Genomic DNA, 15,227 nt, shown 5'->3' with positions numbered 1-15,227 from the left:
GTACAGCAACAACAAGATTTTTTTTTTTTTTTTTTGTCCTTTGTCAAAGCATGCAGCATAATGTACTGTTTCATCAAATGATTATACTTTTGTAGACCTAAACCGAAATGCTTTGTTTCAGATTTATGTTGGAACACTCCAGCCACAAATTCATTTTATTTCTGGGTAATACGATTCTTAAACAATGCACAAACTATGCAAATTTCACAACTGAAGATTCAAGATTTTAATAAATCTGTGACTCATGTTGGGACATGGAAAATTTCAGAAAACAACAAAATCAAATACACAACTAGATTTATCAGAACAGAGTGTAAACAGTCTTTTTATCCATGTGAAAATGTCCTATGCAACACTGCAAGTTCTAATGAATGAAGTACCCACTTTGCCTGAAGAAAATAAGCCACAAAACAAGAATACAGGTTTTGGATGTAGATATCGATCGGGTAACAATCTTTTACAAATATCAGATAAATACAGGCTACCATCATAAAATGAAAGTCATCACCAGCAGTACTCATGTCACATTTTAAAAATTCATTTTATTAACATGGTATTCTCTAATTCCATTAACCCATCCTGTACTGGTAAATAGTGATTATTACACTCTTAATTTTGTATTTGTCATTTTTTCAATTTACCAGTCAGGAAAAATATTTTTATTCTGGAGATGAACTACAATTTTTTTTACATGAAAATATTCAACATTATACTTTTACTATTACAGACAGCTGCTGTCTGATTGAAAACTTAAATCTACTGTTGATCTTCAATTGTCTGACCTGAAGAAAGATATGGGTCAATGTGCTAAGGAGTGGTGAAATTTACTGCAAATCATGACAAGTTTTCAAAGAATTCCTTTATGAACATTGCCAAAGAAGCAATGGACAAGCAAAATCAATATGTTAACTCTCTCCATACGAACGGCGAAAGAGATGACGTTAACAGCGTTTCATCCCAATTACCATCACCAAAATATTGCAAGCGGAACGCTCTTATACTGAAGACGTGAATGTTGACAAATACCACAGTTCTGACGACAGAAGCTAAAGGTTGGGTCATTCAGACACCCACTGGACATCCGAGGGGTCTGTGTAGAGGAGAAGAGAGGACTGGCCGTACTGAGTGAGTTAAACATACTGTCAGTCTCTTTCTCCCCCTGCCCCCTCTCTTCCATGCACACACATAACCTCACACACACACACACACACACACACACATCGAAACATGTCCATAGTATGCAAAAATACAAAATTAGACTAGCTGCATGTGCGGTCCAAACACACATGCAATGTAAGCTTATAAAGTAATGTACGACTGACCCAAATGAAATTGCAGCAAACAATGAAGGGACATCACATTGTAAAAATACTCTCCGTATGAAATCTAGTCACACATCTCATCAGAACAATATAAATCTCATTTTCTGATTCACAAAACAATGTTAACTTACTGTTTGTTTCATTCATAGATGGTATTACAGCAAGGTGAAAACAACTAGTCAAACCGTATACCTGTCGTTTTTTCACTGTCTTTTTACATCAGTTGTGATGCATGGATGGCTGAGCCTCCTCTGACATACTATACCCTCCACTCTGAGCCAGCCTAGCACTACATATCTATGAACACTATAGATACATCTCACTAGTTTGTATACTCTAAACTTTTAACTCTAAACTAGCCCAGCACTTCATATCTATGAACACTGTATATACATCTCAACAGTTTGTATACTCTAAACTTTAACACAATATCACAATATATCTATGAACACTATAGATATATCTCACCAGTCTGTACACTCTAAACTTAAGTCTCAGTGATTTTTTTACACTCAAAATTTTTATGATGCTGAACTGATGCAACAAGGCTGTTGATGTTTCACTATGATCTGTCATGCTCCCTGAAAACAACGGGAGAGAGTTATCTGTCCCTGAAGATCACTCAGCACTATGGGAAAATAATCTGTCCATAAAAACACTTCAGTGTCAAGGTGCTTCACAACACAAATGTTTTTGCACATTATGAAGAAGTCCATCTTTGAAAACGGAGATGAAATCTTTTATGAGCGGACTGCATATACAATTCGATAAATGACAATAAACTGCGGGAATAATTTCAGGTATAAAAGGCTTCAAGTACCATGACCAAACTTTCATGTTTTAAAGGATATATGCATACAAATTCAAAATCTGAACATGGAGACAAAAAGTTCTGGAACCAGTCACATAAAAAAATTTGTGATGAAAATAAGCTTCGGAACCAGCCACAAAAAAAAAAACAAAAAAACTGTGATTCAAAATGTCAAGCATGAATGTTCCTTTCCAAATGAAAATCAGTGAAGACGACATTTCTGAACCAGCAACAAACAAAACTGTTCAGGATTAAAGACAAGCAAAACAAGTTTCAACAATACAGGACAAGAGTAAACAAGATCAAGGAAAATTGAGATGAGACTTTTCTACAATACATATTGAAAAAACAAATCTTCAGTTCGTTCTTTAGTTTAACGTCTTTTCACTGTAAGTGATATTAGACGAGGGAAGGAAAAAAATCGAGTGGGAGGAGGGGGGATTACTGTGTACGCATACAAGTAAGTGAAAGTGTGTGTGTGTGTGTGTATGAAAATTATTGATTTAAGTTTTGCTTAAAAAAACAAACAAAAAAAAACAACATAACAATATAACATATTTCAAATGAAAAACTAACAACTATAACAGCGAACCAACTGGACTATTTAACAAGGAGTTGAAAAAGTCATACATTAGCAATAGACTGCTGAAGATCGTCAACACTGAAGATGATTTCAGTTCAGGGATTTGAGACTTTAACATATCGCAAGTTGGTATATGATCGGCTGTTATGTGAGCACCACAGATGCAAGAAACATTACTGACAAATCTTCAGTGATCAGATGTGAAAACACAAATCTCTGTGGCTTATCCAAGTACAGTCTTGAAGATTTAATAACAGTGAAAAGAACACCCAAGACTTTATGACCAGCTCCAAAAGTGGGCAGAGTTAAGTAACAGGAGACAGTTACAGTTTCTCAAGGAGGCGTCACTGCGCTCAGACAAATCCATACACGCTACACCACATCCGCTAAGCAGATACATGACTAGCAGCATAACCCAACGCACTTTGTCAGGCCTGGAGTTCATGCATACATAACTGTGTACCAGACTGGATTTCTTCCACATAATTCTGCCTCACAGACTCTGTACTGTATCCTTTAGGGAGGAGGCAGAATGGTTGTATTTGTATTTGTATTTCTTTTTATCACAACAGATTTCTCTGTGTGAAATTCGGGCTGCTCTCCCCAGGGAGAGCGCGTCGCTACACTACAGCGCCACCCATTTTTTTGTATTTTTTCCTGCATGCAGTTTTATTTGTTTTTCCTATCGCAGTGGATTTTTCTACAGAATTTTGCCAGGAACAACCCTTTTGTTGCAGTGGGTTCTTTTACGTGCGCTAAGTGCATGCTGCACACGGGACCTCGGTTTATCGTCTCATCCGAATGACTAGCGTCCAGACCACCACTCAAGGTCCAGTGGAGGGGGAGAAAATATCGGCGGCTGAGCCGTGATTCGAACCAGCACGCTCAGATTCTCTCGTTTCCTAGGCGGACGCGTTACCTCTAGGCCATCACTCCAGATTAAGACACTCGTCGTGCCAATACACAGTCAGTGTGGGTCTGGGTTCGTATCCCGCTCTCGTCCTTTCTCCCAAGTTTGACAGGAAAATCAAACTGAGCGCCTGGTCACTGGGAGGAGACGATGAACTGAGGTCTCATGTGCATCAAGCACTTGACGCACAGGAAACAAAACCATGGGAACGACAGTGTTGTCTTCTGGTGAAACTTTGTTTTGCATTTCTTTCTGTTGGCTGCATATCTCACAGCCCACAGGGCCTCACTGTACTGTCTGGTCTCTTTTCTTCTCTTTTTTTTATTATACACTCTTATCCACATACAATTCTTACACTCTTACCCACTCCTAGAGGTAACGCGTCCGCCTAGGAAGCGAGAGAATCTGAACGCGCTGGTTGAAATCACAGCTCAGCCGTCGATATTTTCTCCCCCTCCACTAGACCTTGAGTGGTGGTCTGGACGCTAGTCATTCGGATGAGATGATAAACCGAGGTCCCGTGTGCAGCATGCACTTAGCACACGTAAAAGAACCTACGGCAACAAAAGGGTTGTCCCTGGCAAAATTCTGTAGAAAAATCGACTTCGATAGGAAAAACAAATAAAACTGCACGCAGGAAAAAATGCAAATGGGTGGTGCTGTAGTATAGCGATGCACTCTCCCTGGGGAGAGCAGCCCAAATTTCAAACAGAGAAATCTGTTGTGATAAAAAGAAATACAAATCAAATATTTATATGCTTATCCACATATATTTTTTTTTTACTCTTACCCACATATTTATACTCTTATCCACATACAACTCTCATACTCTTACCCACATGTTTATACTCTTATCCACATACAATTCTTATACTCCTTGTCCACATACTATTTTTACACTCTTATCCACATTTATTCATGTCTTTATAAGAGGGACAAGCCATCACGGTTTCAGCCACATAATCCATCCTATAAGTTGCCCATTCCTCTATAGCAACCTACATCCATACGTAATTAAAAAAATGTCTTCTTACCAGAATATTTAACAAACACAGAACACAACACTAGTGGACACCTGCCGTTATGCGAGAATCACCATCCACTGGCTCACACCACTATTTCCTCAAAACACAGGACTGACAAAAAAACCACCAAAAACAGCCTGCCCAACACAAGAAGCACGGCTTCAAATCTTGTCTCATACAACAGCAGATGTGGTGTAGCTAAGCTTGTATGGGTTTGTCCAACAATGTCATGCAGAAAACACACATTCCGTCATCTCCTTTCTGACTGACACACTCCCTTGTGACAGCAGCTTTGGTCGTATCATTCTGAAGACGGTAATTTTAACGATGAAGACAACCAACCCACCAGAGACCTGAGTGGCTCATAAATGTGTGTCTGTGAAGACTGTCTGTTCCTTGGTGTAGCTGTAGGCCGGGTTGTTGAGGCTGTCGATGTCGTCGTCTTCAAACTGCACACACAGAGCACAGGCCATGTCACTGTCAGGAAAAACAAAGCACCGGTCATCCGTGTAGACCAGGAATTGTGTTTAACGTCCCATCATGCTTACTGATGACTGTAGACAGCCGGTTAAAGTATTGACCTTCACATTTGAATGTTATTTCCTAAAAAGCAAGATATATATATATATATATATATATATAAGGGTAGGACAGGAGGGGTGGATGTTTGGTGAGCTAGGGGAAACAGGACAGACACAGGCTGGAATCAAAGATGAATATTTGAATAAATAGCGTTACAATCAAAGGAAATTACTTAGTGCACTTTGTAAATGGGGAAGTAAAAAGCAGTTGTGTATGTGTGTGCGCGCGCCCATGCGCGCATGCACATGTGCTTGTGAGTGTGTGTGTGTCTGCATGCATATGCCTATGTGTGTGTCTATGCATCTGTGTACATGTTTATGAGTGTACATGCATATATGTGTATGTGTATGCCCATATAATTAGCCATATAAAAAACCCACTCAAAAGTGACTGTGCTGGATACTGACTGATGACTTCAAACACCACTTTTCACTGTCTTTTTACCGGCACTCACCAAACCGCTGTCGAAGTTCCTGTCCCAGTTGATGTTGTCGATGTCGTCATCGTCCAGTGCGCGCAGGGAGGACTTGGACCCGGGGCCAATGGACAGCGTCTGGAGGCGGGGCAGCGTGGGATCAAAGGCCGGGTTGATCATGCCCACGCCCGGCCCATGGGACAGGGTCCCGCTTCCCGACATGGTGGGTGATATCGTCTGTGTCACACACACACACACACACACACACACACACACACACAGACAGAACCACCACACACACACTCACACATGTATATCAACACATACACACACCACACACACATACATACACACACACATACATATGCACACCACACACACACCACACACACACATACACACACACATGCTTCATTAGAACTCAGGTTAAGCATCCATATCACACACACAAAAGCACACACACACATGCACATACATACATGCACACACACACACACACATACACACTCACCCCCCCCACATACACACTACACACACACACACCACAAACACACACACACACACACACACACACCACACATACACTCACACACACACACACACACACACGCATATAGGATTGGATTTTACATGTCCAATTATTATTTACAAAATGAGTGAATAGAAAAAAATGTTAAATTTTTTCAAAGTAGCTCACAGCATCAATGACACTGCCGTCATGAGCGTCGATGACATAGAGGTCAAGGGGCATCTTGTACTGATCGGGGGGCAGAGGCATGCGCTCTCGCACGTAGGGGTCTTTGGGCGAGGAGCGACGAAGGCAGACGGCGAAGATGAGGAAGAGGAGGAGGAGGAAGACGATGACGACGACAATGATGAACCACACCTCTTCATACCACGGTTTGCTCAACACCACAGGGGGTGCTGTCACTGGAGTCTTGGTCGTCCCTGTGGATATCAGCAGGTGGTTGATAATGACAACGCTGTGTACAGTTCTCTCTGTTTTCTTCCTTTGGTTTTTAATTATTATTTATTTATTTATTTATGTACGCTTATAGTTGACTTCATCAAGTTTTTGTGCCTTATACATATTATTATTAGTAGTAGTAGTTTTTTAATGTATTTATCTATTATTTATTCACCTTTTTCTTCTCAAGGCCTGACTAAGCGCGTTGGGTTATGGCTGCTGGTCAGGCATCTGCTTGGCAGATGTGGTGTAGCGTATATGGATTTGTGTCCAAACGCAGTGACGCCTCCTTGAGCTACTGAAACTGAAACTGAAACTGTACTCAAAATACGGTTATTGAGGATGTATGGATGAATATGATCATGGTTTTTTTTTCCGTTTACAATATCTCAATTTTCACAGAAAAGGAGGAAGGTGGCAGAATGGATAAGATGCTCATCTGCCAATACAGCGTGTCTGTGAGGCTCTGGGTTCAAACCCCGCTCTCGTGCTTTCTCCCAAGTTTGACTGGAAAATCAAACTGAGCATCTAGTCATTCGGATGAGACGATAAACTGAGGTCCCATATGCAGACAAGCACTTAGCGCACTGAAAAAGAACCCATGGCAACCAGAGTGTTGCCCTCTGGCAAAGTTCTGTTGGAGAAATCCACTCTGATAGGGACACAAACATATATTCGCACACTCAAGGCCTGACTAAGCGCATTGGGTTGTGCTGCTCATCAGGCATCTGCCTTGCAGATGCGGTGTAGCTTGTATGGCTTTGTCCAAACGCTGTGACGCCTACTTGAGAAACTGAAACTGAAACTGAGTTCTGCTGCCTGCAAAACAGAAAACTGGAGAATAGAACCTCATCTGCAATGGTGGAAAAAAGGAGAAAAAAAAAACAAAAGGAGCGAAGTTCACCCTGTACAACTCACCTTGGTTGTCAAAGGCGTTGGGATCAAAGATGATGACAGGGGAGACAACCTGTCCCACATCAGTCACTGCCTCCACCTCAAAACGAATCACTGTCATCAAACACATGACCCCGATCAATGGAACCTGACACATGTACACACATGACACAAATCAATAGACCCTGACATGTGTACACATGACACAAATCAATAGACCTTGACATGTGTACGCACATGACACAAATCAATGGACCCTGACATGTGTACACGCATGACACAAATCAATGGACCCTGACACGTGTACACGCATGACACAAATCAATAGACCCTGACATGTGTACGCACATGACACAATCAATGGACCCTGACATGTGTACACGCATGACACAAATCAATGGACCCTGACACGTGTACACGCATGACACAAATCAATGGACTCTGACATGTGTACACATGACACAAATCAATGGACCCTGACATGTGTACACACATGACACAAATCAATGGACCCTGACACGTGTACACACATGACACAAATCAATGGACCCTGACATGTGTACACACATGACACAAATCAATGGACCCTGACATGTGTACACACATGACACAAATCAATGGACCCTGACATGTGTACACACATGACACAAATCAATGGACCCTGACATGTGTACAGATGACCTAAATCAATAGACCCTGTCATGTGTACACACGACACAAATCAATAGACCGTGATGTGTTCACACATGACACAAATCAATAGACCCAATGATTGTATGGGCCAGAAAAGAAGAACACTTCAGGTTTTTTCCTGATTGGAAAAAATTCACTGCCCAAAATTCATGATGAACACAGTCTCCACATAACACAACTGGAAGCATTCTGCCACAAAATGACTGGACAAGACACAGCACACAGTGATTTTTTACAGGTAAGCGTCAATAAGCATGCTGCCAGATCAAACCTTTTCATGAATACCAAATGGGGTAAGTCAGATACTACCAGATCAAGGTCTTGTCATGGGGTAAGTCAGATGCTACCAGATCAAGGTCTTGTCATGAATACCAAATGGGGTAAGTCAGATACTACCAGATCAAGGTCTTGTCATGAATACCAAATGGGGTAAGTCAGATGCTACCAGATCAAGGTCTTGTCATGAATACCAAATGGGGTAAGTCAGATACTACCAGATCAAGGTCTTGTCATGAATACCAAATGGGGTAAGTCAGATACTACCAGATCAAGGTCTTGTCATGAATACCAAATGGGGTAAGTCAGATACTACCAGATCAAGGTCTTGTCATGAATACCAAATGGGGTAAGTCAGATACTACCAGATCAAGGTCTTGTCATGAATACCAAATGGGGTAAGTCAGATGCTACCAGATCAAGGTCTTGTCATGAATACCAAATGGGGTAAGTCAGATGCTACCAGATCAAGGTCTTGTCATGAATACCAAATGGGGTAAGTCAGATGCTACCAGATCAAGGTCTTGTCATGAATACCAAATGAGGTAAGTCAGATACTACCAGATCAAGGTCTTGTCATGAATACCAAATGGGGTAAGTCAGATGCTACCAGATCAAGGTCTTGTCATGAATACCAAATGGGGTAAGTCAGATACTACCAGATCAACGTCTTGTCATGAATACCAAACGGGGTAAGTCCGATACTACCAGATCAAGGTCTTGTCATGAATACCAAATGGGGTAAGTCAGACGCTACCAGATCAAGGTCTTGTCATGAATACCAAATGGGGTAAGTCAGATGCTACCAGATCAAGGTCTTGTCATGAATACCAAATGGGGTAAGTCAGATACTACCAGATCAAGGTCTTGTCATGGGGTAAGTCAGATGCTACGAGATCAAGGTCTTGTCATGAATACCAAATGGGGTAAGTCAGATGCTACCAGATCAAGGTCTTGTCATGAATACCAAACGGGGTAAGTCCGATACTACCAGATCAAGGTCTTGTCATGAATACCAAATGGGGTAAGTCAGACGCTACCAGATCAAGGTCTTGTCATGAATACCAAATGGGGTAAGTCAGATGCTACCAGATCAAGGTCTTGTCATGGGGTAAGTCAGATGCTACCAGATCAAGGTCTTGTCATGAATACCAAATGGGGTAAGTCAGATGCTACCAGATCAAGGTCTTGTCATGAATACCAAATGGGGTAAGTCAGATGCTACCAGATCAAGGTCTTGTCATGAATACCAAATGGGGTAAGTCAGATACTACCAGATCAAGGTCTTGTCATGAATACCAAATGGGGTAAGTCAGATACTACCAGATCAAGGTCTTGTCATGAATACCAAATGGGGTAAGTCAGATACTACCAGATCAAGGTCTTGTCATGAATACCAAATGGGGTAAGTCAGATGCTACCAGATCAAGGTCTTGTCATGAATACCAAATGGGGTAAGTCAGATACTACCAGATCAAGGTCTTGTCATGAATACCAAATGGGGTAAGTCAGATGCTACCAGATCAAGGTCTTGTCATGAATACCAAATGGGGTAAGTCAGATACTACCAGATCAAGGTCTTGTCATGAATACCAAATGGGGTAAGTCCGAGGGAAGAAGAACAGCAATCACCTCACACCCTAACAATCCAGTTCAAGGCAAGACAAACCAAGACAATTCCTTGTTTACGAGAGCAGTATATTAGCAACTTAGGCCGGAGTTTCTGACATCCAGCCTTTGATGCCATAATCTCTGAGGCTACAGTTCCAGTTTAAAACAACACGAGAGATCCCATCAAAAATCAGTATTGATACATATACATCAACGGGTATAAAACATTCTGGTGCATCCTTTAAAAAAAAAAGCCTTTGTAAATGGCTATTGCAACCTACCGTACAATAAAAGACAGTTGATCTGTGCAAACCAAACTCTAATTCAGGCAGAAAAATAAATTCAGAGACAAATAAGGAGACGGACTGACTGACAGCAACCACAAAAGGCACAGGAGCAAGGGACTCAAAAAGAAAACTGTTCCCTTGCCAGATCACCATTCAGGATTTACAATTACATAGACATGATGAAGATGTATACTGCTGACATAACCTGCAAGGCTAGCTCATACTTAAACTAATCAGAAATATCAATTACTGCAAAAGCTTTTTCTGATAGTGTATATCAACCCCTACACTATCACTGTCTCCATTATTTCTGAAGCTCAATACCATATATTTCTCATCCAGCAAGGCACAAACAGCTGATGTCCACTGAACAAACACATTCTCACCTTTACAAGATGTCATCATGCACCATCCTGAACCAAAAACTCTTCTATAATCCACCCTCACACAAAAAGAAACAGCCTTAACAAAGTCACCACACCATGAATCAATAACCACGTGGACAACAACTTCCTGTGAACACACACAGAGGACTCACGAGCATCATCTGTGGACCTCAGTGCAGAGTACACCGTGGACGTGTTCCTCAGCTTCAGCTCGCTGTCCACTCTCAACAGGTATTCACGCAGCTGACCGTTCAGCTGGAAGCACCCTGTCCAGTCGATGACTGCCAGCCACCCGTTCTTTGACAGGGTGGGTCGCTTCATGTACACTGGGTCTGCACACAGAGTCATTCACTCTCTTGGTGGTGGGTTATGAAAGATAGTTTCAAGTTCCACTTGTAGTTCCTATGACTTTAGCCTATAGGAGCACTGGTTCCTATGACTTTAGCCTATAGGAGCACTGGTTCCTATGACTTTAGCCTATTGGAGCACTGGTTCCTATGACTTTAGCCTATAGGAGCACTGGTTCCTATGACTTTAGCCTATAGGAGCACTGGTTCCTATGACTTTAGCCTATAGGAGCACTGGTTCCTATGACTTTAGCCTATTGGAGCACTGGTTCCTATGACTTTAGCCTATAGGAGCACTGGTTCCTATGACTTTACCCTATAGGAGCACTGGTTCCTATGACTTTACCCTATAGGAGCACTGGTTCCTATGACTTTACCCTATAGGAGCACTGGTTCCTATGACTTTAGCCTATAGGAGCACTGGTTCCTATGACTTTACCCTATAGGAGCACTGGTTCCTATGACTTTAGCCTATTGCAGCACTGGTTCCTATGACTTTAGCCTATTGGAGCACTGGTTCCTATGACTTTACCCTATAGGAGCACTGGTTCCTATGACTTTAGCCTATTGCAGCACTGGTTCCTATGACTTTAGCCTATTGGAGCACTGGTTCCTATGACTTTACCCTATTGGAGCACTGGTTCCTATGACTTTACCCTATTGGAGCACTGGTTCCTATGACTTTACCCTATAGGAGCACTGGTTCCTATGACTTTAGCCTATTGGAGCACTGGTTCCTATGACTTTAGCCTATTGGAGCACTGGTTCCTATGACTTTAGCCTATAGGAGCACTGGTTCCTATGACTTTAGCCTATAGGAGCACTGGTTCCTATGACTTTAGCCTATAGGAGCACTGGTTCCTATGACTTTACCCTATAGGAGCACTGGTTCCTATGACTTTACCCTATTGGAGCACTGGTTCCTATGACTTTACCCTATTGGAGCACTGGTTCCTATGACTTTACCCTATAGGAGCACTGGTTCCTATGACTTTAGCCTATTGCAGCACTGGTTCCTATGACTTTAGCCTTTTGGAGCACTGGTTCCTATGACTTTAGCCTATAGGAGCACTGGTTCCTATGACTTTAGCCTATTGCAGCACTGGTTCCTATGACTTTACCCTATAGGAGCACTGGTTCCTATGACTTTAGCCTATTGGAGCACTGGTTCCTATGACTTTAGCCTATAGGAGCACTGGTTCCTATGACTTTACCCTATAGGAGCACTGGTTCCTATGACTTTACCCTATAGGAGCACTGGTTCCTATGACTTTAGCCTATAGGAGCACTGGTTCCTATGACTTTAGCCTATTGGAGCACTGGTTCCTTGACTTTAGCCTATAGGAGCACTGGTTCCTATGACTTTACCCTACAGGAGCACTGGTTCCTATGACTTTAGCCTATTGCAGCACTGGTTCCTATGACTTTAGCCTATAGGAGCACTGGTTCCTATGACTTTACCCTATAGGAGCACTGGTTCCTATGACTTTAGCCTATTGCAGCACTGGTTCCTATGACTTTAGCCTATTGGAGCACTGGTTCCTATGACTTTAGCCTATAGGAGCACTGGTTCCTATGACTTTACCCTATAGGAGCACTGGTTCCTATGACTTTAGCCTATTGGAGCACTAACAGGTGTGACAGTGTGCACACATGTACATGTGTGTGCACGTGCATGCATGCGCATATGCACATCCATACACGCACACATGCCAACACACATGCACACACACTCACACACACAAATACACACACACACACATGCACACTTATACACACATATGCATACTTGGCTAAGATTCAAACGTTTATTCTTTCACCCCTTTGGAAATTAGACGATTATAAAAAAAATTTTTAAAAAAAGCATGAAAATTAATTAATAACTGAAATGTATTAACAACACTTGTGTAGCAAATACAATATTAAATTCTCAAAATGTATACGCAAGTTCAAAGCATACCAAAACAATCTATGAAACTGCTCAGGAATATTTCAAAGGAAGTGACAATAAAACCACCTCTTTCATGGTGTTCTCATCGAATGCAGTTCTAACTATAAATCTGTCCTTATTATTTTATTTGCAAAGTTATACTCTTTCTAACAGACATTTGTCATCTTTATAAATTCTCAAAATGAATGCAAAAGTTTAATCAAAATATGAAGACATCAGTCAACAAAAATCATAACCTGACCTAGGACAAAGAAAATACTGGTGAATCAATTCATGTCATAAATTATTATGTTGAGGACATTCCATGATGAAATGAAATTCATCTCCAGTCACTGACAAATTACACTTTGGCCATAATCTTTCGTCATGTGGTATATTATGATAATGTTCATTTCAACTTATAGCTTGTGAGTAGTACAACAACATTTATTAACTGAATGAACATAAACATTTGGTAAACAATAAATATTTCTCTGCTGGTAAGTCAGTTTTGAAATCTTTATAGTGCAAGTATCTACTTTATCCATCAAGTTCATTCTTCCAGTTAACAAAATCATTCACTAAGGGATCTCCAAAATGACTATATGTTGTATTGATATTTGAACAAAATTCCCTGTCCCACATACACTCAAATCCGCATCATGTGAGAATTTCTTGAATCTTACTAAGCCACGCAGATTGGATGAGATTTTTGTCATGGAAATTTCCGATGGTTTGATCAACTCGGAATGACAATTCTGAGATAAGAGAATACAAAAGTTCTATTTTAAAAAAAGAACTATTTGAACAAACTGCACAGACTTTACCTGTGGAGGTGGTGGTAGCTATGGCCCACTGCAGAAAGTCCACCCGCAGCTCCCTCCCCCCAAATCCCCCCATCCCCCACACCACCACCACCACCACCATCCCCCCCCACACACACACACTTCACCTGCGGAGGCAGTGGTGGCCCTGACCCACTGTGGAAAGTCCACCTGCCCCACCTCGTTCTCCACCTGCACCATGTACTGGTACGCCGTGTAGGGGTTCAAACCTCCAGCCACTGTGGACGTGTCCAGCCCTTGGTACACCTGCTCTGTCTCCCCCACGGCGCACGTCTGAGGGAACGGCTGGTCCGTCGGGGGACAGGCCTGGCGTTGGTACACCAGGAACCTGTAGGAAGGGAAAGAACCACTGATAAGGGAGCAAACTCCTGGAAGTTTAGTCACTGAGACAACAAACCAAGCTGCTGTGTGCAGTACACACTCAGTGCACATAAAAGAAATGACAATAAGGGTTGTGTGTAGGAAACATTCCGTGGAAAAATCTACATTGGTTGTTCAAACAGATACACTTGCAGACAGAAAGAAAAGAGAAGAAAAAAAAAGTGGTGGAAGTGCTGTGTGCTGAGGCACTCTCCCTTGGGAGAGCAGCCAGAATTCCACACAGAGAAATCCGGTGTGATAAAAAGTACAATATAAAATCATCCTTGTCCACTCTGCACAGAACATATTCAGTCAAGTTAAATCCTGTCTGTGAGGGTGTGGTACGAATAACCTCCATAGCTGGCACTACACCCGACTAGTCACTTGGAAAAATTATTGGGCGGTTTTGGTTTTGGGAGGGTTTTTTGGGTTGTTTTTTTTTTTGTCCAAACCTTCAAATTTCAGAGTACACATTCCGCACATGTGTCCAGTCTTTGTTCTCACTTGTATGGCTTTTCTGTTTCTTTGTCTTTTCTCTGTCACTTTGTTTTTTTGTTTTTTTTGGGGAGGCAGGGGGGTGGTGTTTTTTTGTTGTTGTTTTTTTTTGCTCTTCCAACAACCACATCCTTTCAGGGGCCATTACTCCTACACACAAAGCCATCTCTGTCCCTTGTACACAGAAACACTCTTCTTCTTCTTCTTCTTCTGCGTTCGTGGGCTTCAACTCCCACGTTCACTCATATATACACGAGTGGGCTTTTTACGTGTATGACCGTTTTTACCCCGCCATGTAGGCAGCCATACTCCGTTTTCGGGCGTGTGCATGCTGGGTATGTTCTTGTTTCCATAACCCACCGAACGCTGACATGGATTACAGGATCTTTAACGTGCGTATTTGATCTTATGCTTGCGCATACACACGAAGGGGGTTCAGGCACTGGCAGGTCTGCACATATGTTGACCTGGGAGATCGTAAAAAATCT

At 41.9% G+C, this 15,227-nt stretch overlaps 1 protein-coding gene across 1 annotated transcript in view; it reads right to left on the bottom strand.

Annotated features, from left to right (window-relative positions):
* Window positions 1-3,661: 3,661 nt before the first annotated feature.
* Window positions 3,662-15,227, bottom strand: part of LOC143296012 (usherin-like) — a 168,276-nt gene continuing 156,710 nt past the window's right edge. The window contains exons 66-71 of the mRNA XM_076607750.1: window positions 13,992-14,212; window positions 10,915-11,094; window positions 7,534-7,623; window positions 6,346-6,596; window positions 5,688-5,885; window positions 3,662-5,100 (exon numbers count right to left, since the gene is read on the bottom strand). Coding sequence (XP_076463865.1) covers window positions 5,014-5,100; window positions 5,688-5,885; window positions 6,346-6,596; window positions 7,534-7,623; window positions 10,915-11,094; window positions 13,992-14,212 — 1,027 coding nt within the window. The 3' untranslated portion in view covers window positions 3,662-5,013. The remainder of the gene's footprint in view (window positions 5,101-5,687; window positions 5,886-6,345; window positions 6,597-7,533; window positions 7,624-10,914; window positions 11,095-13,991; window positions 14,213-15,227) is intronic.

Source organism: Babylonia areolata, chromosome 21 (assembly GCF_041734735.1).
Source record: "Babylonia areolata isolate BAREFJ2019XMU chromosome 21, ASM4173473v1, whole genome shotgun sequence".
Lineage (NCBI taxonomy): Eukaryota > Metazoa > Mollusca > Gastropoda > Neogastropoda > Buccinidae > Babylonia > Babylonia areolata.
Note: the sequence above shows the minus strand (reverse complement) of the source record. Positions and strands in the feature narration are given on the sequence as shown.